At 56.1% G+C, this 24,152-nt stretch overlaps 2 protein-coding genes and 1 long non-coding RNA gene across 5 annotated transcripts; 2 read left to right on the forward strand and 1 right to left on the reverse strand.

The window, feature by feature from the left end:
* Positions 1 to 1,284: 1,284 nt before the first annotated feature.
* On the reverse strand, positions 1,285 to 4,859 carry LOC116654276. Its single transcript, XR_004309388.1, has 2 exons — positions 3,905 to 4,859; positions 1,285 to 2,703 (listed from the first exon to the last, which is right to left on the reverse strand). It is a non-coding gene; the product is annotated as an uncharacterized LOC116654276 (long non-coding RNA).
* UCKL1 (uridine-cytidine kinase 1 like 1) lies at positions 1,874 to 14,704 on the forward strand. Of its 3 annotated transcripts, none has more exons than XM_015882018.2 (15): positions 1,874 to 1,990; positions 4,944 to 5,137; positions 5,384 to 5,490; positions 5,638 to 5,808; positions 6,060 to 6,131; positions 6,855 to 7,044; positions 7,144 to 7,205; positions 10,503 to 10,522; positions 12,341 to 12,439; positions 12,547 to 12,640; positions 12,779 to 12,841; positions 13,082 to 13,204; positions 13,460 to 13,567; positions 13,721 to 13,877; positions 14,311 to 14,704. In XM_015882018.2, the coding sequence occupies exons 1-15, from the start codon at positions 1,941 to 1,943 to the stop codon at positions 14,385 to 14,387; spliced, it is 1,587 nt and encodes a 528-aa protein (XP_015737504.1). In that variant the 5' UTR covers positions 1,874 to 1,940; the 3' UTR covers positions 14,388 to 14,704. The 3 variants fall into 3 exon arrangements, with proteins under 3 accessions (XP_015737504.1, XP_015737502.1, XP_015737503.1); XM_015882016.2 differs by lacking the exon at positions 1,874 to 1,990 and adding an exon at positions 3,559 to 3,663; XM_015882017.2 differs by lacking the exons at positions 1,874 to 1,990; positions 10,503 to 10,522 and adding exons at positions 3,560 to 3,663; positions 8,105 to 8,121.
* Positions 14,705 to 20,909: 6,205 nt separating this feature from the next.
* LOC107323239 (corticoliberin-like) lies at positions 20,910 to 23,996 on the forward strand. The gene is made up of 2 exons (XM_015882106.2): positions 20,910 to 21,013; positions 21,359 to 23,996. Exons 1-2 carry the CDS (start codon positions 20,925 to 20,927, stop codon positions 21,729 to 21,731), a joined length of 462 nt encoding a protein of 153 aa, XP_015737592.2. The 5' UTR covers positions 20,910 to 20,924; the 3' UTR covers positions 21,732 to 23,996.
* The last annotated feature ends 156 nt before the right edge of the window (positions 23,997 to 24,152 follow it).

A 24,152-nucleotide genomic window follows, 5' to 3' on the forward strand; every position in this document is an offset into this window, starting at 1 on the left:
GGATGGGTCCTGTTTGTGGGCTTAACTAAAAGTCATGGAATGATGTGAGGGTGAGGGATGGAAGGGTGTGCGGTGGGACAGAGCAATGCATGGGGGCACTTGGGGGGTCCTCATCTCGTGCCCATCCCAAAGGTGCTGATTTGGGATGGAGGAGCGGGTGTTTGGTGGGCAGAGTGCAATGGGGACACGGGGTCAGCATCAAGTGACAATCATGGGTCCTGCTTTTGGGTGAGTCCCCCTGCTGGGCACGTTGCAAGCCGAGCATTGGGGTCAGTGCAGGGCATTTCTGCCGTCCTTGCTTTATTTGATGTCTGTATTCCCACACTGGTGTCACTGTGACACCTCTGGCTTGGAGGAGGATCCCCACACCGAGATGTGTCTGTGCACACTAGAACCAGGCTACCTCTGTCCTCGGGTTGTGGACGCGTCTCGTTGTGGTTTACCTGCATTCTCCTCCATATCGGGGCTCAGGAAGGCGACCTTGGAGGGAGAAGATGTTCTGCTTTTACTTTGTTCAATTCTAATCTCAGCCCTCAGTTTCTTACGCTGATCTTACAGCCCATCTCAGCGCCATCCCCTGCTTGGGAACGACTCACATCTTTCCCCACCGATGTGTTGCTGCAGATGGGGACGGCAGCAGGAAAGGGACAAAGGGAAGAGCTGAGCAAAAAGGGGGCTGCTCCTCCCCAAGCTGTAAAGGGCAGGGTTGGGTTTAGGGGCAGCCCAGCCTCCTTCCCACTGGGATCCCCTGCCCTGGGCACCACAGCCCCACATCCTCCACCACCAAAACCCACCTTCACGCCTCCCACAGCCTCACATCACTCAGGATAAGGGCTACACCTGCATGTGTGGGGCTGGGACCCATCCCTCCGCACTGCCCACCCCAGGTGGGCTCCGGCAGCATCCAGCACTGGCAGTACCCACCCCACAGAGCACTGAGAGTACAGGGGGGGCAGGAAGGAGCCCCCCATCCCCATGGTGCCATAGCCCCCATCCAGCAGCACTGTCCCCCCTCTGCCCATCAGCTCTGGGCCCATTTGGTTCCTTCCTTCCCATCCTCGCGACGCCCATCCCACAGCAAACCCGAATGTCTCTCGTCGATGCCAGTTATTGGTGCATTCAGTGTATTATGGGAGATGGGGGTTTGGGGGAGGGGAGGGGGGGGGAAATAATAATAATAATAATTAAAAAAAAAATAAGAATTTTCAATTTATCACTTGTAACCATATATATAAATATATAAATATATATATTAAAAACAAACAAAAAAAAGTGTTTATTTGCAAAAAAAAAAAAAAAAAAGGAAAAAAAAAAGATATATATATGGTTTTAATGGTAAAGCATCTGATAATGAACTCCCGATTCGTGCCGATCCATTCTTTTGTTAATCATGGACACATCATCAGCGCCGGGCGGGGAGCGCTCCGTGTACTGTATGTATGGAAAGCAGCTGTATCGAATAAATGGTTATTGATTTTTCATTGCTCTCATCATTTCACTGGGCGATGAGATCCGTGAGCAGGAGGAGCTTTGCAAAGCAGGGGGGGGTTCCTTCCTTGTGTTCCCTCTGCTGGGAGCAGCCCAGGTGCCCCATAGATCCCCCCATCCCTGCAGCCCTTCAAGGCCGGGTCCCCCCATCCCTGCAGCCCTTCAGTGCCGGGCTGGACGTGGCTGAGCATCCTGCTCTGCTGCTTGGCCGCCCTGCACATAGCGGGGGGTTGGAGCTGGATGAGCATCGGGATCCTTTGCAACCCAGCCCATTCTACGGAGCTCCCAGGTTGGGATCGCTCACATCCACCCACCTCCTCCCCTGCACCTGTATCCCCCACCCGTGCCCATAACACCCACCGGACCCTCCCGCACTACAAGTCCCGTTGCTCCCCGCGGCAGCTCCGCCTCTCCCGGCCCGGTTCCGCACCTCCCTCCCTCCCGGCAGCGCTATGGCCGCGGCCCCGGCGGCCGAAGGGGCCCCGGCGGCGGCGGACGCGAGGTACGGGCGGTTCGGTTCGGTTCGGGACGCGGTTCGGGGCCGGATGGATCCGTGCTCACACCGATATCGAGCAGCTCCGCGTGTCGCGTCTACACGGAACCGAACGGGTCGTTGGGCGGGTCGGGCTCTGAGTCAGCACCGAGCGGGATGAACTGCTGGATGGACGGGATGGGATGGGAGGGGGAGTGTTTGTTTCCCCGGGGGTCGGGGGGGTTAAAGACCCAACCGTGCGGGGTTCCGCCTTCCTGCGCCCCCCGACAGCCCCGCTGTGACGCAGCGGCCGTGGGCTGGGACGGGGGGCGGCCGTGGGGAGCGTGGCGGGGGTCGCCTCCCCCCATTGAGCCGGTGCGGGGCACGAGAAGGGCTCGGAGCGGCGCTGAGCTGCCGGTAGAAGCGGAGTCCCACGTCCCGCACCTCTCAGGGCTCATCCATCTCATCCCCATGCGGTGACCTCAGTTCTAATTCATCCCGAACCCTCCGTTCCTGCAGCCCATCCGTGTGCGCCGGGGCTGCAGGTGGGATCTTAGAAACCTCCTGATAGGAAAAGATGAGATCCCGAACCCGTCGGGGTCCCGCACGAGGTGCGGGCTGTGCTGCGCCCTGTCGGATAAAGGCAGGAGAAGCACCGGCAGCGCGATGGGGAACGATGGCACGTGGGCAAAGAGCGTTCCGGTTTCTGGTCCTTTTCTTATTTGAGAAAGGAAAAGAAATCGCTGCGGAAGGGAATTTTATACTTAAAGTCCTGCGATGCTTTTACAGGGCTGGGATTGAAGGGGAGTTGGCTGCAGGGCTGGGGGTGCACCCTCGGGTCGCTGTGTCCCCATATCCCCCAGCACTGTGCTGCAGTCCCGAGCTCATCCCATGCTACACATGGCATTAGCACTGTCCCCATGTCCCCAAAGCAGGAGGAGAAGGAAGGTCCCCATCATCTCCGAACCTTCCCCCGCTCGGTGCCCGCATTGCGCCCATCAGAGCCGTCACCAACGAGTCCCCAAAGCTGTGCCCGCTGTCACCACGTGGAGCTGATTCTCCAGCGCTGCTTAAGGAACCTTTGGGTTCCCCCCCCACTACGCTGGGCTCAGAGCTGCCCAAATACCGAGAAGGGGGGGGCAGGACCCGACCGAGCCGCGTTATTCTTAGTGCCGGTGTTGAGTTTCGCACTTGTTTACTGCTGCTGGCTCTTCCCATGGAGCCGGAGGGGCTCCGAGCCGGACTCTATGGGCTGTGTGAGGCTCAGAGCCCCCGCAGTGTCCCCGCTCCATCCCCACCCCAGGACCCCCCCCCAGCCCTGTGCTCTGAGTGCCCAGCGCAGCCAAAGGAGCCCGAGTCCAGCATTTGTTTGTCTGCCGAGAGGAGCTGTCACCCCTGCCCCACCTCCCAAACACCCCCCCCCCCTCTTTGTTTTTTCTTTAATCAAGCCAGTGCTATTAATATCAGGTAATGAACATAATCTCGGCGTTAAGCTATCCTCTTATGCACACTGAGCTCCCAGCACCTCCCGTCCCCCTCCCGTGCTGCCTGGCTCCAGACCCCCCCACCCCCCTGCACTGCTTGGGGCCATCCCTGCATGGCTGGTCCCAGCCGAGCAGCACCGAGCCCCCAACCATGAGCAGCCCCCCCACCTACGGCAGCGTCCGCTTCTCTGGCTGCAGGGCCCTGGCACCCACAGGCAGGTGAGCTCCCCTTTATGGGGTGGGTTTGAGGTCAGGGTTAAGGGGTTTTTGCCAATAAGAGGGGATGGGGAGTGGGGCAGAAGGGACCCTCCAATCCAATGGGGCTCCCTCCAGCAAAGTGAAGGGGGTGGATGAGCAGTGCGGGCAGCAGAGGATCCCCAACCCCAGGAGAAGGCCGGGGTGCCCTAAGCCACAAGTGGGGCTCTGCAGGAGGGTTCCCCACCCCAAGTGATGGATTTACCTGGTCCTGCTGTTGTGCTGCTCAAAGCGAAGGGCCCCATGGGGCTGCGTGTGGGCCAAGGACAGCACTGCAGCCCTCCTGATCTGCCTGGTGTATGGAACAGTGCTGTGGGCACTGCTATAAATAGGGCTGAGGGCTCCACGCCGGGTCAGGATTGCAGCCCTGAGTGGTGGGAAGGGACAGGAGGAAATGAGGAGAGGAGCAGGAGGTGGTCAGGGCAGCACTGGGGGTCACTGCCATCCTGGGATCATTGGGGTACTCATGGGCTGGAGGCTGCAGCTAATGCAGGTAATGCTGGTGATGGTTGAGAGCTGCTGGTGCTGGGTTGTACTGGGTGCACTGGGAGCACTGGGAGCACTGGGCAGCTTTATGCACAGATGGCCGGTCTGAAATTTTGGTCATTATCTAGCTTTTAAAAAGGTCTGTGGGAGGGAAGGGAACTAATCTTCATACCAAAACAGCTTAAAACCCAGCAAAAAATCTGCAAAGCTCTGCAGTTTAAGCCCACTGAAGAGCAAAGCAGAACTGAGAGGCAGCAAAGCTCCATCCAGGCTGTACCTATTGGCACTAGAGCTCTCAGACCCAGCAGGGATATTATCCCTATCTCAACCCACCTCTGTGTCCCGTGGGTGTTTTGGGGGGAAAAAGACTGTTTTCTTCAATGCTGGCTATGGAGCAGCAGGACAAGCAGCTCTCACTCTGGGTGTCGATCACTCTGCCATGGCCATGCACACACAGCTTATCTCTTGCCCTTATCACCTCGCAGCCACCATGTCCCGCTGCCAAGTGCCAGCTCTGGGCTCCATTTGCTCCTCTCCCTCCTGACTCAGATAAGAGGGATCACTCAGCGGCTGCAGCCCACACAGCAACATGGGCACAAGCAGCTCTGCAGGCCCAGGAAGGGCATTTCTATCTGCAACCCCACTGCCTGGTGCTGGGAAGCTCGTGGGATGGTCCTGAAGGGTCTCAGCCCTACATAGGGTGGGATTTGGTGGGGTTGTTGTACTTGTTGAACCCACTGCTCCCATTCTCTCCCCAGCAATAGCAGCGCTGAGTCGCTGGACCGGCTGTACCCAGCAGTGGGTTCCTCCAAGCCGCCCCGAAAGCGGACCACCAGCCAATGCAAGTCAGAGCCCCCCCTGCTGCGCACCAGCAAAAGGACCATCTACACTGCAGGGCGACCACCGTGGTACAATGAGCACGGGACACAGTCCAAGGAGGCCTTTGTCATAGGTAGGCTCAGGTGGCTGCGTCCCACCGCTGGGCTCTTGGTGCTGCTGGGGGGGTTCCTGCTTCCACCGTGCTCCCACAGCCTCAGAGCTGTAGAGTCATGGAGTCGTGGTGGTTGGAAATGATCATCCTGTCCAGCTGGGGTTGGAGCTGGATGGTCTTTAAGGTCCTTTGCAATGCAAGGCATTCTGTGATGGGTGCGGCAGAGGCAGGTCAGAGCTCTGTGACCCCATCCCTTCTTTCTGGCAGGTCTGGGAGGGGGCAGCGCCTCTGGGAAGACCACGGTGGCCACCATGATCATCGAGGCTCTGGATGTCCCTTGGGTTGTTCTGCTCTCCATGGACTCCTTCTACAAGGTGAGGCCGTGCAGCCTGATGGGGAAATGCAATGGGGATGAGGCAGCATCCTCCTGCTTTCCCCTGGCCCCATGGCATAGCAGTGGGGCGATGGTGATGCAGGGCTGCAGAGGGGATGGCCGCTCACTGACCCGTCTTTGGGGCCAGGTGCTGACCAAGCAGCAGCAGGAGCAGGCAGCCAGCAATGACTTCAACTTTGACCACCCCGATGCCTTTGACTTTGACCTTATCATCGCCACCCTGAAGAAGCTGAAGCAAGGCAAGAGTGTGAAGATCCCCATCTACGACTTCACCACCCACAGCCGGAAGAAGGAATGGGTATGGGACATAGAGGGGCATGGGATGAGGTGGGGGGCTGCCAGCTCTGTACAGCAGATTTCAAGGGCAGTGGGCTGCATGGAGGAGCAAACCCATAGGTTGTGCTTGTGTCACTGAGAGCTGAGTCCTACAAGTGACTCCAAAGCACAGGAAATAGAGGAGCTGGTCATTCATTGTGTTATAACCTTCCCTGGAGCGCGGTATCCCTGCACACATTCTCTATCCAACCACATTGATTTTTGCCTCTGCAGAAAACCCTCTATGGTGCCAACGTGATTATTTTTGAAGGCATCATGGCATTTGCAGACAAGGAGCTGCTGAAGGTGAGCAGCCCCATCCTGCAGCCTGGGCTTTGTGTGTAGTGGGTGTGCTGGGTGTACTGGGTGTACTTGTTGCCTGGATGGTTGCATTGGTTTCGCTGAGGGTACCAGTTGCAATGGGTGTCAGTTGCAATGGGTGCACTGTGTGCACTGTCCTCCCACGCTGCTTCAGTGTTGCCTGCTTGCTCACCCTGCACACCCCATTCTGATGTTCTGCAGCAGGGGAAGAGCCCCATGCAGACATGGAGCACAGGGCCATGTCTCAGCTATTCCTTCCCAGGAATGTGGAGCCAAGTGCTGACCCGATCCTTGGCAGCAAAGGTGAATCAACATGACCAGAAATACCTCCGTGCTGCCTGGCTCAGCTTGCAGCAAAGCTGCTCTGCAGAGCTTGGTGTTCCCAGCCTGACCTCGTCCAGCGCTTCAGGCATTTCTGAGAAGTGCTTGGCTGCATGAAAACCCTGTAGGCTCATAGCTGTGCACAAACACAGCCAAGCTCAATCTAGGAAGTTCCCTTCCCTGCCAAGGGAGCGTTTGTGCTGCACTTTCCTGGAGCAACGATGACCTCCAGTGGACAGCTGGGTGCATCCCCGAGCAGCTTGCTTTGCACTCATCTGGGGCTGCACGTGGATGGAGGCGGCTCAAGAAGCAAGGACGGGTTTTAGGGTTGGCTGCAGCTGCTGGAGCTTCAGCTGGTGCAGTTTGTTCCCACTGTTCTCCTTCCAGCTCCTGGACCTGAAGATCTTTGTGGACACGGACTCTGATATCCGCCTGGTGCGCCGCCTGCGCAGGGACATCAGCGAGCGCGGCCGCGACATCGAGGGAGTCATCAAACAGTACAACAAGTTTGTGAAGCCGGCCTTCGAGCAGTACATTGAGCCCACCATGCGGCTGGCCGACATCGTGGTGCCCCGAGGTACGGCCCCACGCTCATTATGCTCAATGGGGTTCCATCAGGGCTCCGTTTTAGGTCCAGTTCTCTCACTATTTCTCTTCTGCTTTTGGTTCATTCCAGGGAGTGGAAACACGGTGGCCATTGATCTGATCGTCCAGCACGTGCACAGCCAGCTGGAGGAGGTATGTCCTGGCTTCGGCCCCTTGAACCACTCTGTGCCTTTTGCTTCTCTGTGTCCTGGTGCTCCACTGGGAACAAACCCACCCCACACACTGCAGTTCCCTGGGGGCAGCCAGCCATGCAGGGACAAAGCAGACAAAGCATCCTGCCTGGCATCAGCACCTCTGCTCTCCGGTTCTTTCTCTTCACCCCCTGCAGCCATTGCTGCAGCCTTCCCAGTCCAGAGCTCTGTTTTCCACTTTGATGCTGGGTTCAGCCCACGGCTGTCAAACCCCAAAGCTTTGCCACAACTTACTCACAGCCTGAGCCACGTCCTTCCCTCTGCTGACCTCACAGTCATACTTTGTGTGGTTCTGAGCCTGGGAACCATCCACCAAAGGACGCAGTTACGTGTTGCCATCCCTGAGCCATGCAGCCCTACTCATAGCTCTGATGCTGAAGCTGTGACGATGCTCTGGGATGGTGATGCCCTTATAAGTAAAGGGCTCAATTCCTGCAGACCTTCCTGAGCCCCCCATGAGCTTCGTGCAGCCCCAGGGCTGGCTGCTATGGCACAGTGGGAGCTTCCCTTGTGCACCCACTCCCTGCAGCCAGGGCTTTCTGGCCTCCCCAATTTACAGCAACACACTCAGGCAGGAATCTAAACCCTGCTCCTATGGCACAGAGCACAGCCCAGAGCCCTGGGAGTTCTGAAGCCAGGAAACACAGCAGCTCCTGCCCAGAACAAGGGCTTGGCCGGGGCTTAGCATTTCTATGGGGAGGGGAAGAAGGGGGAAAAAAAGAAACTACATGTGAATGCAGGAAAATATTCCTATTTTTTCCTTTTCTTTTGTCTTGAAACGCCCCTGGTGTTGGCAATGCTTAATACCGGTTGCATTGTGTCTTTGTGTTGCTGCCGCAGCGTGAACTCAGTGTCAGGTAAGAGCCCCTAACTCTGTCCTGTCTGTGCAGCCCGAGGCATTTCCAATGCCAGGCACTGCTTGGCCTAACCCCGACCTGCAGGCGAGGGTGACCTGTGCTCTAAGGCCACCACATCCCTGGCATCCCATTATCCACTCCCATTGCCCTTCCATAGGACAGACATTCAGAGCCACTTTCCAGCCCCTGGTGGATGCTCTATAGGTGTTCAGCCATTGACCTGCCCTCTGTTTGGATCCAGATGGGCTGTTTTTCCATTAGGCAGCCAGCTGGGTTCACAGGTATTTGTGCAGGAGGCAGAGCAGCATGTTACTGCACTCAGGTTTCCATTTAGATCTTCAGTGTTCTATGGAGATGCTCAGGCAGCTAACCCAAAAACTTACATCTGGCACAAAAAAAGCTTTCAAAATACCAAAGATGAACAGGAAAAGACTCTGTGCTTTACTTCTGCTCAAGCCATTTGTTTCTCAGACTAAATGACTGGATGTTTTATTTCTTTTTTTGCTTGTTGGACACACATGGCATTTCCATACAGTGCCATGTGTAACCACCACTGTGATCCTGGAGGTTCAGGTGGGAAGCTGCTCTGTAGCATATATATATGTGCATATAGATAGACATACCCATATCACATTTCCTTTTTCTCCACCGATTCTCTGCTTTAATCAAATCTGGCCCTGAGTGTCCCCTGTCTCTTGGCTGTGAGGACACAGACAGGCCATTGAATGGAACCTGGGTGCTCAGCCCTGGCTCCAGCTCAGGGTACCCTCCTGTTCCCCATACACCAGGCTGCTGTGCCACTGCCTGACCTCATGGTGAGGTGGTGCGGCCCTGGCACTGCTGCCCAGACAGCTTTGTGTGCCTCATCCCTGGAGGTGCCCATGGCTGTGGATGGGCCCTGTGCAGCCTGGTCTATAGGAGCAGTGGTTGGAGCAGGGTGAGCTTTAAGGTCCGTTCCAACTCAGCCATTCTGCAATGCCATGATACTGTGGTCGTTCAGATCCCTTCCAACCCAACTGCTCTGTGATTCTGTGCACTGAGTGAATTCTGAGGAGGTTAAAGATAACAACCCATGGGCTGTTCCACCACCACTGGCAGCCAGAAGCACCTGCACTTTGCTCAGCATCCTCCCATGGTGAAGCTCAGGTCTTGGGGTCATTGCTATTGTGATGCATCCCATCCAGCTCCCCTTATTTAACCACACATGTGCTGGAGCTGTGATTACCCACACGCTCCCTTTGCACTGTGCCAGGTGCCCAGCAGCACCTGTAGCCCATTTGCTGCCCCATTTTAACAACCAGCTCGTGGAGCTGCTGCTCTTTTCAGCTGCCGTTCCCCCACTGATCAATTCCCCCCTTCCTCTCCCAAGGTCCAGCTCAGCTTGGCACACCCCTTTCCCAATTGTGTCTTTAAATATCAGCCCGTGGCGCAGTCTGATAGCCCTTGTTTGAAATGTCAGCTGTGCAGGCCAGCTGCTGTACGTGTTTGAAATGCCTTGACTGCATCGCTCCCTTTGTAGCTGGATGTCTCTTGTCTGCTTCCTGTTTGATAGCATGCTCAACAAAGAGCCGAGGATGTTCCCTGAAGCCTTCCTGAGCGATGGCCACCCCTTCTCTCTCCTTTCTCTTTCTTTTTCTTCTTCCTTTTTCTTTCTTTTTTTTTCTTTTTGCCTTTTAAACCTTTTGTTCTGGGGGGGGGGGGGGAAATAAGCTTCCAAAGTGAGGCATCTTCTTGACATGCTCATGGCTGCCCATCTGAATGCTCCTCCATCTCACTGGGGAGGGCTGGGAGCATCACTGGGGGCTGCAGGACCCGCTGTGCCCTTGTTCTTGTATGTTGTGTGAGCCCCCTACATGGACATCTGGTCCAGGAGGGGCTTGGAGGTCCTTGGGGTCTTCCCAGCTGCTGGTGATGCTCAGCTCAGGGCTGGGTTTATCTCACTGTTCCCATTGCTCTGGGCTTTATAGTGTCACCGAGGCTGCAGGAGGTGGGCACTGCTGTGTGGAGGTTGTGCAGGCTTTAGTTTCTACATATGCTTTGGGATTGAGGGACTCGATGGCCTTGGAGGCATTGCCCTGCGGTGCTGGATGGGATCAAGGTGTGACAGTGACATCCAGACAGGGCTCAGCACGGAGCTGAACTGCTTTGGGGAGCAGAGGTGACGTGGTTTGATCACCCCAAAAGGGGCGTTGGGGTCTGTATGGTGACGGCCATTCTTGGGCAGCTCCAAGAGCCACCGATCCACTGGGGCTTTTTTTTTCCCCCCTTTGACTAATGCCAGTGCTTTTTTCCTTTATTTCATGTCCTGTTTGTCCCTCTCCCCTAAAACTCTGGTGTCTCCCGTCTTGTCTCCCCGAATGTCCCTCCCACCTGGTGACCAGAGGAAGCTGCGCTGGGATATGTGAGGAGACCTCCACTGCTGGCAGCGTTCGGGGTGTGACACTAACAGCATGGCTGGGGCCAGGGCCGTGCAGCGTGAGCGTGCTACTAACCCGGGCTGCACATGGGGTCCTGCTTCTATGGGGCTTCACAGGTCAAAATAGGGCAGGAGGGACCCGAAAGTCTCTTTCTCCATCCCTCAAAGTGGGCAGCACGCTAAGGAGTGGGGCTGCATCCTACAGCCAACAGTGTGGGGGTTGCAGGAGGTGCAGAAGGTGCAGTGAGGAGCTGCTGACAGCGTTCCCAAAGGGCTGCTGACAGCTCGAGGTGCAGGGGAGGTGTTCTGGGGCTGCTGCAGGAGGTGGGAGCAGGAGATGGGTTTCAGGGCATGTGGAGCTGCCCTCCTGTATGGGGTGGTGGTGATGGAGTCGGGGGGGGGAGAGGTTGCAAGTTCAGCCCCTTGCACAACAGCTCACACCATGTGGGTCAGCGTCCCCAAGGCCAGAGGGGTCAGGCAGGGCTGTGGGGGGTGTCTGTGCCCCCAGGACCCGTCCCCAGGCTGGGGTTGGTGGCAGGAAGGAGGGGCAGAGCCTCGCAGTGCTGCTGCAGCAGGTCATGGTGTGGGTGTAGCTCTGAGGGCAGCTAACCTGGATTCTGGTGACTAACGGAGTGAGCTCGCTGTGCTGGGTGCCTGGTGGCAGGAAGGAGCCCTGATGTACCCCCAAGCCTTGGGCATGTCCCATTTGGCATCAGTTGGTCAAGACCAACCTGGTTGAGCTGCAGGTGTCCCTGTTCATTGCAGGGGAGTTGGAGCAGATGGCCATTAAGGGTCCCTTCCAACTCAGGCCGTTCTGTGACTCCATGGTGGCTGTGTGCTGGAGGCCTCACGCCATCGCTCCCTGCCTTCCTCCATTCCTACCCAGTCATCTTCCTCTTCCTCTCTGCTCATGTGCCTGTTTGTGTGTGCAATTAACGCAGGTTTCTGCTTGGTTTGAAATCATACTCACCTGCTGCTTTCCGTACGTTGGCTCCCTTCTCCCCCTCCCCACCACCTCCCTGTGGCCATGGCATGTTTGTGGTCCGATGGATGGCTTTGTGACCCCAGCCCTTCTCCCAGACAAAGGCACTTGCCCATCCAGCCCAGCCCCATGGAAGCCAAAGAGATGTGACCTTCATCTCATTACTGCCGCTCTCAAGTAGAGAGGTGACTAATGGGGCCCCATTGTGCGCTTCCCCGTGAACGGTGTTCCCTTGATCCCAGAATAGCTCCCAGCCCTATTAGTTATATGGAGATGACTCACACAGAGCCAGCCCCGTCCAGCGGCAAAGTCTTGAAGCTGTTCCCAATTTGGCATCACTGCAACCAGCCCTGAATGGGCCGGATGTGCTGTGAAGCAGCCTTACTGCAGCCCGACATTGCAGCACTGCCCTAGGGGAACTGGGGACAGCATCACAGCGCTCAGCTCCTGCCCCATAACCAGCCCTTGTCCTGTGGGGCAGAGACCACTGTGGTGACCCCTCCTCACCCACTGAGTGGGAGACCCACCACCAGGTCTGCTTCCTGAGCAAGGGGAGGTTTTCATATTGTTTTCTATGGAAACTCTCAGCCTCAATGGATCAGCCATGGCTCGGTGAGCCAGCAGGACGGGCACGTCCCAGGGCTGCACCAACCACCCCTTCCCTGCCCCTTTAGTAGGTCCTTGGGAAGGGCAGGCCGCTCATTGGGCTTGGCCAACTGGCCTTGGGTTGTGTTGAGTGCTGACATCTGGGAGAATGGCTGTGCTGTGCCCCGGCCTTCAGGCACCTCCCAGAGCCCTCCTGACCCTGTGTTTGCTTTCAGGGCCGCCCTGGCCTCTGCCCATCAGTACCACCCCCTTCCGCAGACGCTCAGCGTGTTGAAGAGCACCCCTCAGGTGCGGGGCATGCACACCATCATCAGGTAACGGCATAGCACGCGGCCCCTGGGGTGAGGAGGGGGCTCTGCTGGGGTGGGCTCAGCTGGTTTTGGGCTCCCAAGTCCTCAGAGCTCTGCTCATTACCTTTCAGAAACAAGGAGACCAGCAGGGACGAGTTCATCTTCTACTCCAAGAGGCTGATGCGGTTGCTGATTGAGCACGCGCTCTCATTTCTCCCTTTCCAGGTGGGTTCAGGGCTGCAGCTGGTGATGATTTTGTCCAGCCTCAGCTTCTGGGGGCTGCTCAGCTTTCCCTGCCTGACTCCCTGACAGTGGGGCTCATTGAGAACCATTGTGGTAATGCTTCTCGTGGGGCTTTTGCAGAGTTGCACTGTTCAGACCCCCCAGGGACAGGACTACGAAGGGAGGACATACAGTGGGAAGCAAGTAAGTGGGAGCTAAAGGTGCTGTTTTCAGACTTCTGGGTAGGGGTTCACTAACACCACAGGCTTCTTGGGGCTCCCATCAAGCCTGAGTTTGGTACCTGCTGCCATGAGTGTGGTACTTGGTATCAATGGGGCAAGGATTGCTGGGGGGGGGGATGCTCTTTGGGGTTGCCCATTGGAGAATCCCAGTGTCAAAACCAAATGCTGTGTTCCCCAACCTGCCCGGGTGCTCTCACTGCAGATCACTGGGGTGTCCATCCTGCGGGCAGGCGAGACCATGGAGCCAGCACTGCGAGCTGTCTGCAAGGACGTCCGCATCGGGACCATTCTCATCCAGACCAACTGCAACACGGGCGAGCCGGAGGTACAGCATCCCCTGCCCATGGGCATGCACGTGGGGTTGGCTTGGATGGGGCATGAGTGCTTGGAAAGGGCTTTAGAAGCTTCTGAAGTGGGTTTTGCCAGCATGTGTGCACACAGGGGCTGGTTTGGTGTCAGCACCGGTGCCAGGCTACCAGCTCAGATTGCTCCTAAAGATGAGCTGGGATTGCTTTGTTGCCTCCATTCTGTACAAGGACAGACCCCTGTGTGGTGCTGATCCTTCTCTCCCCCTGCCCAGCTCCACTACCTGCGGCTGCCAAAGGACATCAGTGAGGACCACGTCATCCTGATGGACTGCACGGTCTCCACGGGAGCTGCAGCCATGATGGCCGTGCGGGTGCTGCTGGTATGGAGGGTATCGGGTGGGTGGTGGCTGGAGGGGGGTTTTGCCCCCTGGCAGTGTACAGAAGCCCTGCTGAGAGCCTTGCAGTAACGCTGAGCTTAAAGGGGGGTCACAGCAAGGGCTCCTCATCCCACGCCCTCTGTGCCATTCCTGCAGGATCACGATGTCCCAGAAGACAAGATCTTCCTCCTCTCCCTGCTGATGGCAGAGATGGGTGTCCACTCAGTTGCCTACGCTTTCCCCCGGGTGAAGATCATCACCACAGCTGTGGACAAGAAGGTGAACGACCTCTTCCGGATCATCCCTGGCATTGGTGAGTACTTGAGGAGGAACATTTGGTGTTCCTGGCCCGCTCAGTAGATGAGTTGAAGCCCTGGTTGGCAGCAGCTCAGCCTTGCTTTAGCCTGCCCCTGTTTTACTGAAGGACCCTTTGCCTCTCCAGCTGGAGGAGCTGAGCTGGGGCAGCTCTGTGCCTCATTCCCTCAGCTGCTGCCTGAAGGAAGCTTGTCCTCAACAATCTCACTGCGTCCTTCCATCCTCACCTCTGCTGTGCCAGGAAACACCCCTGCCATGGCATGCTAAAACAGTCCCCGCTGTGCTAAAACAGCCTCCGGGCTGCTCCAGTTCTGCTGCTACACAAGTGCCCTAGCACCGTGCAAGCTGTCACATAAACCTGCTTTTATTTCCTCGCCCGCTGGGCCAGTCCTGAGCTCTCCAGATCCACATCTCTCCCTTCTCCCCCATAGGGAACTTCGGCGATCGGTACTTTGGGACGGATGCTCCTCCTGACTGGAGCGACGATGAGGATGCTCTCAGCACTTAGCTGGGTGGGAGATGCCACCGACGCCAGGCAGCTTCAGCACCGCACCTTAAACCCCCCCCACCATCCATGGCAGAGATTTCTCTTTCCTCCTCACCGAGCATATATATATTTTTTTCAACTCTTTCATCAGAGATGTAGGGCATATTTTTTCAAACCCAAATCCGAGCGTGACGTTGTGGACAGCCGCGTGTCCCAGCATAGAGTGGAGTTAATTTATTTTAATTTAACTATTTGCCTATATAACTTATTGGAGATATTTTATAAAGAAAAAAAAATAATAATAATAATAATAAATTTTTTTCTCTGGTTTTCTTGAACGGAGCCGTTACTTGGATCCTGCTGCACTCAAAAGCACCAACCCTTCCTCCAGTTCTATAGTCAGACCAAAGCAACTCTTGCTCAGCACAGCCTGCTCTTGCTGCATCAGATGGAGGTGTAACGGCCTGCAGGAAGCTGCCAGTGGCCAGAGAAACCTCAGTGGGAGGGAGAAGGCAGTCAGAGGAGGCTGCGCTGAGCACAGGGCGTTTTCCCTTCCTGCATGATGCAAAGCACCGATGCCACATCCTTGTGCTGGCATTGAGAGGAGCCCACTCTGCACTGTGTACCCCCAAGGTGGGAGACAAAGAGGGGACATTGCGCTTGGCCAAAATGGAGCATCCTGGTGCCAGCTCGGTGTGTGCTCGGCCATGAGGAGCCTGAAATAGCTGCCATCCCTGCAGCACGTTGTGTAAACCCTGCGCTGCATTTAAAAGAAGGCACCCGCCCGAGTTCCTGCGAGCGCCACACGGTGAAAGCATGAAGCCCTCGGCTTGAAAGCCACGCTCCCAGCCAGCGCCGGAGCTTGATTAGTGCCTCTAAAAATAACTCTTTTGCGTAGGTGGAAGGAGAGCTCATAAGCACAAACAGGAGAGGCAGACGTGGGGCTTCAGGCTGGGGCTGAGCATCGCCGGGCATCGCCTGCTCCTGGAGCAGCATCTCTGTGCAGCCCAGCTCAGCCCCATGGAGGAATGCCCACCATCCTGCATGCACATGGCTGCTGCAGGCCACGTGTGGGTCCTGAGCCCCATCTGAGCACACAATGGGGGTCCTCTACACAATTTGTCCTCAGCAGATCCACATTTCCCCCCCCAGCAGACCCCTGTTTTCCCTCCACACACCAAATCCCCACATTTGGCCACCACAGCACTGAATTTCACCCCAAGAACATGGCGCCTTCCCTGCTCACCCTGCCCCACTGGAGGCAGAAGGGCTGAATTTAGCAGCATGTACCATGGTGGGCTGCCTTGCCCCCAAGTCACCTGCAGGATGTGGTGCCATCTTGGAAGGCACCATCTTGAGAGGCGCCATCTTGAGAGGCACCATCTTGGGAGGCCGCCATCTTGGGAGGCCGCCATCTTGGGAGGCCGCCATCTTGGAAGGCGCCATCTTGTGTTTCGCCATCTTGGGAGGCCGCCGTCCCCCTCTCCCCCATTGCCATCACTTCAAGCTCAGCTTTTTTCTCCACATGACAAACTGCTGGTGGCAAACACACAACCTCGGAAACACCGTGTGGGTGGTGGGCGGCTCCCTCCCCACCTCTGCCTTTCAGGCCGCCCGGTGTGGCAGCCATGATGGCCGCTTGTAAGGCCAAGCAGTGAAAACGAAGACAAAAAACACTTTGTTTTTTAGCCAAGATATTTGCAGGTGCTCTTCAAACTCTGATGGGTGAGAGGTGGTGTTAGTGTTAGGCAGCACAGCCATAGCCCTGCAGCACAGAGGATGCTCTGCATCATTGCATTGCTATAACACAACATAGGTGTATTGCCATCTCTTGTATGAACAGCCCCCAGCAGTGCCCCCCACCTCAGCATCCCCCTCACCCCAAGGGCTTCCTGCCCTGCCTCAGGAGCAGCCCAAACCACAAACCCTGACCGACAGCAGAGCCTCTTTGGCACCATCCTCCCGGCACTAAAAATAGAGCAGAGTGCTGAAAAAGAAATGAAGAAGAAAAAAAAAACAGCCTGAGAACAATATCTGCTTGACCATCAAAGAGCAAACAGACTCATTTTCCTTTCGAGCTCTCTGCCCGTTGCTTTCCCATCTGTGCAGAAAGTGGGCTTCGATTTGGCTGTTTCTCCACCACTCATCCCAAAACTGACCAGCTCATCATGGGGGTTCCCATTCAACCCCAAGGTCCAGCAGCACATCAGAGCTCCAGTCAGGAGCCCCATCTTACAGCCCTGTCCAGCTGCAAAAATAAAACCAAAAAACCAACTGAAAACCTCAATTTCTGCATAATGCAAACAAGGGCATTGGCTGCACACAGCCTGCAGCAGGGCTTGCATTGAAAGCATTGCTCCGCTCACCCAGGTGGTTGATCAGCACCGAAATGGCAATGGAAAATGGGGTGCATGTGAGCCTGGCCATCAGACAACGCATCTGAGCTATTGTGCACAAACATGTTTACCTGTTGCCAACACAAAGAGCGGCTGGAAACTTCTTCAGTGACACCTTCATGTTGGGCTCACAGCCCTGGGTCCTGTCTGCTCACCGCAGACCATAATAAAAAGCAAAGACGTTTAAAGTACATATATATGTATATATATCACAGTGTCCGCAATGCAAGCTCTGAGCATTTGGGATCTCACAGTGCTGCATTTTAGGGGGGATTCTCCATGTTTTGGGACTCCTTCAGCAGCCCCACAGCTTCCCAGCTCAGTGCTGGGTTCCTCACTGGGCTGCAACCAGGAGCACACAGCTCTGCTTGTGACTTGGATCCATAGAGTGCATTGTAGCATCTCTGTTGAACTGAACTGAAAGAAAACAAACCCAAACCAAATCAGAACCTGTGCAAGCAGTACAAGAAAGGAGAGCTGAGCAGCACCCGTGGGTCACTGCAGCATCCGTGCAGTCCACAGACAGCTCTGAAGTAAAGGAGAGAAAACCCTAAAGCCTCTGAAAAGTGAGAGCTGGGGGTCAGGGCACATGGGGGGGCTTCACATCTGGGCAGTGCTTCACATCTGGGGACACTCCAGCATCGTCACAGCAGGTTTTCAACCTTTCCCTTTGTTTTCCATCTGCAGACTGTATGTTCTACAGCCAACACGGCTCTTCTTGGCCTGTCAAGGGGAAACAAAGGAGAGGGGCAGCAATTAGGAAACACGGGTTATGGTGGAGGGGTTGGAGATGAGGGTCTTCCACTTATTGCGGCTGGGGAGGGGGCACGCAGAGCATCCCTCCATCCCCTTAACAGCCGCTATTGGGTGACTGGAGGAGCACGGCGCCGCGTTGGGTTACTTTTCTTTTTGGTATCTTTTTTTTCTTCACTTCTCTTTGCCGCCCTGCGTCTGTCCAGTGTGTAATGGAAATTTTACCACAGCCGCTCGCGATGCACAAACAGGAAGCCAGCAGAAAGTGTGGCAATTGGCTGTAGCCCCGCTCAGCTCCTCCAAGCCACGAGGACAGGGACGGCCATAAAAGCAGCGCGGGTGCAGCGGGTGGAAGGATGGGTCCAGGAGCTGCAGGTGAGAGGTAAGGCTGCACTCCCCTCTGCAGGGCTGATTCCCCCTCCTCTTAGGAGCTCTCCCTGCTTCGTTCTGCTGGGCTTCTTCTTGCACAAGGGGAGGCTGGGAGGGCTCTGCTGCTCCTTCTTTGCTCTGCACAACTTTATACTTTTCCATTTGGCTTTTCCTTCTCTGCAAAGCATTAAAAAAGCCCCGAAAATCTCGATAGTGGGTTTGAAATAGAGTAAACTGAGATGATAAAGCTGTGGCTCCACGGTGCCTTTCATTCCTGCCTGAAAGGTTTCTCTTTCATTGACCCCAGGCAAATCCATTGCTCCATTGGAACAACATAGCTAAGTACCTGGAAACACACCTGGCTCTGTCTATGCCAGAGCGCAGGGGAAGGTGATAGAACCCAAATGGAGCAAGAAATCCAGAAGGGACTGAAACCGATCCTTAATTCCCTGGTGCCTTTTCTGACAGCTTCCTGGGCCTGCTCAGGCTTTGCATTAAGACTGATAGTGCTCGACTAGAAAAATCCTTCCCTTTGATTCTGCAGTTAATCGTCAGCGTTTTAACATTCCTCCCTCCGTGCATAAGGCAAATCACTGCCGTGAGAGCCCCCTCCCCATAGAAGCGATTTTAAGCACCCCGTAGCATTAGGAAGCTGAACTCCACCCATTTCAGATCCCACGGAGCATCTCTGCAGAGCTGGGGGCAGGTTTTGGGGGGCAGATTTGGGTGATCCTTGCAGAAGTGCTTTGATGCTCCCAGGGTGCTGCCGTCTGCAAACGGGAGCAAAGGAAGGAAATCTGTTGCTCCATCTCTGTTCCTTTAGCACAGCCCATGGCCAGATTGGGATCTGTGGGGCCAGAGCTGCCCTGTGCCTATTAGGGAGGCACTGGGTTCATGCAGAGTGTAGCAGCCCAGCTCTTAGCCCAAAGAGCTAAGCAAAGGTTTCCACGAGCACTGGTTGCAGGAGGAAGCACAGCGTGCATTTGGGAAGAGGCCGAGCCCTGAAGATTCTCATGGTCAGGCATGGATGCAAAGAAACTGAGGCAAAGAGGAGCTGAGGGGCCGCATCTCTGTTCTCTCTTGCAAAATCCCTCTGGATGGGGGGTCTGGGTGGGTGCAGGACACAGGACGAGGGGCGTGGGGTGGTGGCTGCCTGAGTGAGGGGCACCTCGAGGACTGTCTAACCTGAGAATGGTGAAACATGAGGGTCAATCTCAGGTTCGTCAGCCCATGAGATGCCTTCTCCAGAGCAGGATGGGCAGCGCCGTCCCCGCAGCCCCAAGGATGCAGGGAACATCACTTCTAGAAAATGAATGAGTGCTGGTATGGCTGCTGGTAGGGATGGGGTGGGGATGAGGAAAGAACACGTAGCAGGAGCACACAGAGACCAGCAGCACTCTTTGAGAGAAGCTTCTAGAAGCTTCACTGCCGTCACGGTCCACAGGGCAGGGGTTCCTGCCTGCAGCTCTCTGCTCACGAGCCAAGAGGCTCCGAGTGCTCCCAGTGCCTCATTAGGAGCTGCTCTGCCTCCTCCCTGCTGCGAGGCCACGGCTGCACGGCAGCACGAGGCAGTGAGCGGAGCTGGGGGTGAGCCTGGCATCCCTGAAGCATCGCTACCGCATCACTCCTCGTGCTCCTGAGCAGAGGAAGAGACAGCAGCATCCCTGCGAGCGACAGTAATGAGTCCCCAGGCGGCACAAGGGGCCCTTCAGCACCGAGTGTGTCAGTAATTTGTGATGGATGAAGAAATAAGGATGGTCGGGTTTGTTGTTAGGTTGGTTGCTTTTTTGTGATCTTCTGAGTTGAGCTTCCTAAAATAAAACAAACAAGATGCAATTACCAGCTTCATCATCTTTCCAACACTTAAGTGATTAATCCTAAAGCGCTGCAAGAAAAAGGGTCCAAAGCATCACCAGCCCCAGTGCTGGCCCCCTCAAGGCCACTCAGCTTCAGCCACGAGTTACTCTGCAGCTGGGGGTCATTGGGAGCCCCCCCTTACTGCCACCTCACCTTTGGCCTTTTGGGTGACCCCCAAAAAGCAGCCGAGCCCTCGTTTTTTGGGTTGCTGTGCACAGTGTGACTGGAGGGGTTCTCACTGCGTGCTCAGATTCCACTTAATGTTTTTCTTTCCTTCTCTTGAAACATTCATACGGGAATTTTAACTGTAGAGGCAGCACTTCTGCAAGTTGAAGTGGTTGCTGAGCTCCAAGTGCTGATGGAAGCTCCAGCAGGGAGGGAGGAAAAGGCAAACAAACGACTCCGATCTGATACAGAGGTGTGTATCTGTGTGGGGCTACACAGCCAGGAGGAGAATATCTTTCATGCTGCATTAAAGGAGGAATATCACACTCCAGAAGTGTATTTAGGCTTCGGAATTAAAGTTGTAAGCTGTGTGCTCTCACACAGTGACTCACTGCCTTCACTTTGTGCATGGAAACTTTGCCTGTGAAATGCAGAGCAGACCCAGCCCAGACACTGGGTTTGAGGGGGGATGGGGGGGAGCTGGTGTGGGTCTGTGTCCAGCAGCACAGCGTGGGAGGGGGCTCAGCTGCAGCACTCACACCTCACACCCACCGTTCTCTTCAACCCCACGAACCCCCCCAAACAGCCATTCATCCCTCCTCATCGCCCTCCTATGGACCCCACAGAAAGCGCTCACCCTTCACACCTCCATGTCTCCCCACGAACTTCTCCCTAACACCTTCCACCCCATATGGCCCCGTTTGCATCCCACCACCATCCCCTGTGCCCCCATGTCCACAGGCACCCACCAACACCCCCACGTGCCCCCAATGATCATCTCCCCACCATCACCACCCCATATCCCCCCACCCAAGCACTCACATACCCCGAGCTTTCCATCCCAATCACCCCATCCCAATCACCCCTATACATTTCCACAATCCCCCCTCTCCCCACATCCCCCCAGTTGCCCCCCGTGCCCCCGTGGCCGTTCAGCACCACGGACAGCTCCCCGCCCGGTTATCACGTGCGGGGCCACCGCCCCGCTATAGCGCGGTCACGTGGCGGGGTGGGTGTTATGGGGTGGGGGTGCCGCCCCTATATTATAGAGCACGGAGCGGGCGGGCGCTGCGGGCAGCGGGAGCTGCGGGACGAGCAGCGGCAGCGGTGAGTATCCAATCAACCCCACACCGCATGGGAACGGGGTCCTGAGCCCCCCGGGGGAGCGGGAGGGGGTCCGGGTTTACATGGGGGTCCTATGGCCGGGGTGAACCTAAAGCATGACCCACCTCTGAACCACGAGGGTCCCGTGTCTGGGTGGTGGTGGGTCCCGCATGTGCTGGGGGTCCTTGTCCGTCCCGATCCCGGAGGGGGGGTCGCGTTAAACTGGGGTTTAATTCCAGTTCCCTCGGTGGGATCCCGCCCGCAGCTCGGGGGGCTCTCACTCTTCGGGTGCGCCCTGACCGCAGCGTTTTGGGGGTGTTTGGGGACGGGGGGGAACCTCTTTTGCAGGTATCCGGTCCCCCACCCCCCCCCTTTCCCCGGACCCGGAGCGGTTGCGATGCGGCTCAGGATGATTTCGGCTGCCTCCGTCCTCGTGCTGCTCTTCCTGCCCTCGGAGAGCTGCTCCCCGCTGCAGCCCCGCTGGGAACCGGCCGCCCCTCGCCCCCCAAACGGACTGTGCCGACCGCGGGGGGCAGCGCCCGGCCCGGACCCACCCCGAGCTCCGCGGGCGCTGCAGGCGGGGAAGAGACGAGAAGGGAAACCGAACTCACTGGATCTCACCTTCCATCTCCTGCGCGAGTTCCTCGACATGTCCCGGGAGGAGAGACTGGCGCAGAAGGCGCTCAGCAATAAGCTGCTGCTGCAGAGTATAGGGAAGTGACGGGAGGGGTCGGAGCCCGGAGCTGGGACCCCCCCCCCCCCCCCTTTCTCCCTCGGGACCCCCCACCCCTCGCGGTGCTCCCGCTGCTGCGCATTAAAGTCGCCGTCGCACCTGCCCCGCGCTGTGAACCCCCCGTTCCGTGCCGGGGGGTTCCCTGGGTCCCGGGAGCAAAAGGGATTTCCAGGGTAGGAGTGAGGAATGGGATATGGGATGGGGTTGGAGCATCTCACCCTACGCCCCCAACTCTATGCAGCCCCCCTTTGTGCCCCTCACACCCACATTTTGGGTGTCCTCTCATGCTCCAGGCTCGCTCCCTATAGCCCCACTCACCCACCCACAACGCAGGGTGTGCGTGTTGGGGGTGGGAGGGAGGGTCAGAGCACAACCCCTGTGCAGCTCCAGCAGCAGAGCTGGGAAATCTCACCCAGAAAAGTGGAAGTGTCCCCCACTGGGAGGTGCTGGGGATGGGGAAAGGGGTTGTGGGGGGCTGTAATGGGCAGGAGGCACTGATGTGAGGGCACACAGACCAAGCTCCAGCTGCTGAAAGGGCTGCAGGCAACAGTGAAGCCCCAGCAATGAACCCTTGCTGGTCTCAAAGCAATCTGCGCCGTTTGGGGTCACACATGGGCTGGGGGGATGAGCTGGGGTTTGGGATGGGTCAGAATGGGGCTGAGCACCTGAACCCCACACACACACACCAAGGTGGGGTTTTATTCAGGGCCTGGTGGGACCTCGGGGGGACAGCGAGGGAATGAGGGCAGAAATGAAAAGCTCAGGTGATGAGCAATGCTGTGATGTGCAGCAGGGAGGAATGTTCACATCGCTGCTCAACCTGCCCCTACTGCAAAGCAGCCAAAGCTGGGCTGCGTGCAGCTGTGAGTGCTCCTGTGTCCACTACATACAGCAAAGGGGAATCACGGCCCATAGAGTCCATGGGAGCAGTGGGTTGGGGTGGGTGGGATCCTGCCCTGCAGGAGGAGCTGCTGCTCAGCACCAGGATTTGTGCTGAATGGAGCTCAGAGCATCACACAAAGCTCAAACACCACAGAGCAAAGAGGCCGGGTTACAAAGGGGAACACAGTCAACCCAAAAGAACCAAAGTGCCCTGATAGCAAATGTAATTTTAAATGCAACCCCAGCTGAGCTGCAGCCTCTGCTCCCCCAGCCCCAAACAGCCCCAGCACTCACCAACAGCTGCCTTCACCCAGAAGCTGCACAGGTTCACTTCTATGGGGCTGGAGGGCAGGGTGGGAAGGATGCTCTGTGGGATCCCTCTCCCATTCAGCACATTGTCCAGGGGCAGAGCTGTCATCACACTGATCCTCCAGAATTTGGCTGCTGATGGTTAAAAACCAAGCAAACAACAAACACATTAAACAAAAGGCAGCTGTGGTTGCAAACAAGGTGTGTATGTGTGCAGACAGCCCTCACCTGCATCGCACCAACAGCACTTTGCAGCAGCATCCAGCACAGGTAGAAGGGTGAGCACTTACAGAGCACACAGCTCCCCATACACACACTGCCCTGCATCTCTGACCCCAAACAGATCCAGAAAGAAAAAGCCCATACGTGTTTTCTGCATTGAAAACATTTATTTTACAACAGTGGTTTCAAGATAACTTAGCAATCTTTATTTGAGTTTATATCTGGACATACGATACACAAATTACCATGCTAAAACATAAAAGAATTCCTTCTGCTGTAACTGCAGGTATGTACAGGAGCTCAGTAGTATCCAGTGTTACAATCCACAAAGTTCTGACAGCCACATCTACTTACATACAATTCAAAGTATGGTCCTTTAGTGACATAACAAAATATATATGTCTATATTATAATTGCTTCTCGGATGCATTTATACTTTGATTGGAGGGGGGGGGGGGGTGTAGGTTTTTTGTTTGGTTGTTTGTTTTTTTTACAGTCTTTTTTCCTTTGCTTTCAGCCACGGGTTCCCCCCACCCCACAAGCAGCCCCACATGCCCCACAGATCACTGCCTAATATCAGCTTTATGGTGTGCACCAGCTCCAAGTCCTACAAACCCAAGCTGTGAGCACTACAGGCTGAGCCCACGGGACAAGCCAAAGTGCTTCCAGTATCACCCCTGGGTTTCAGCTCCTTCCCTAAAGCAAAGCCAGAATGGTGAAGCCCAGCTCCTGTCGAGCAGCCTGGGGCTGAGGGATGATGGCAGAGCTCAGATAGATGCTGCCCTGTTTGGATGCCCTCACTGCACAGACAGCATGGAAAGCAACTGCTACAGACCACCAGAATACACCCACATTGCTGGTGGGGGGGGAAAGGGAGCAGAGCAACAACAGCACTCAAAGAATGGCCACTTTATATAAGAGCTTCCTCTACACATACACATGGATATATAAAGCCAGCAGTAATTCCCAGCATCTACCCTTTAAACGAGGAAATCC

Source organism: Coturnix japonica, chromosome 20, assembly GCF_001577835.2.
Source record: "Coturnix japonica isolate 7356 chromosome 20, Coturnix japonica 2.1, whole genome shotgun sequence".
Lineage (NCBI taxonomy): Eukaryota > Metazoa > Chordata > Aves > Galliformes > Phasianidae > Coturnix > Coturnix japonica.

Coding starts and splice junctions, on each gene's coding strand:
- UCKL1 (XM_015882016.2), top strand. CDS start 3,596: ATGAGCAGCCCCCCCACCTACGGCAGCGTCCGCTTCTCTGGCTGCAGG. Junction 7,045..7,143: donor CGACATCGTGGTGCCCCGAG/GTACGGCCCCAC, acceptor GGTTCATTCCAG/GGAGTGGAAACACGGTGGCC. Junction 7,206..10,502: donor TGCACAGCCAGCTGGAGGAG/GTATGTCCTGGC, acceptor CCTGGTGACCAG/AGGAAGCTGCGCTGGGATAT.
- LOC107323239 (XM_015882106.2), top strand. CDS start 20,925: ATGGGGTGGGGGTGCCGCCCCTATATTATAGAGCACGGAGCGGGCGGG. Junction 21,014..21,358: donor CGGGACGAGCAGCGGCAGCG/GTGAGTATCCAA, acceptor CCTCTTTTGCAG/GTATCCGGTCCCCCACCCCC.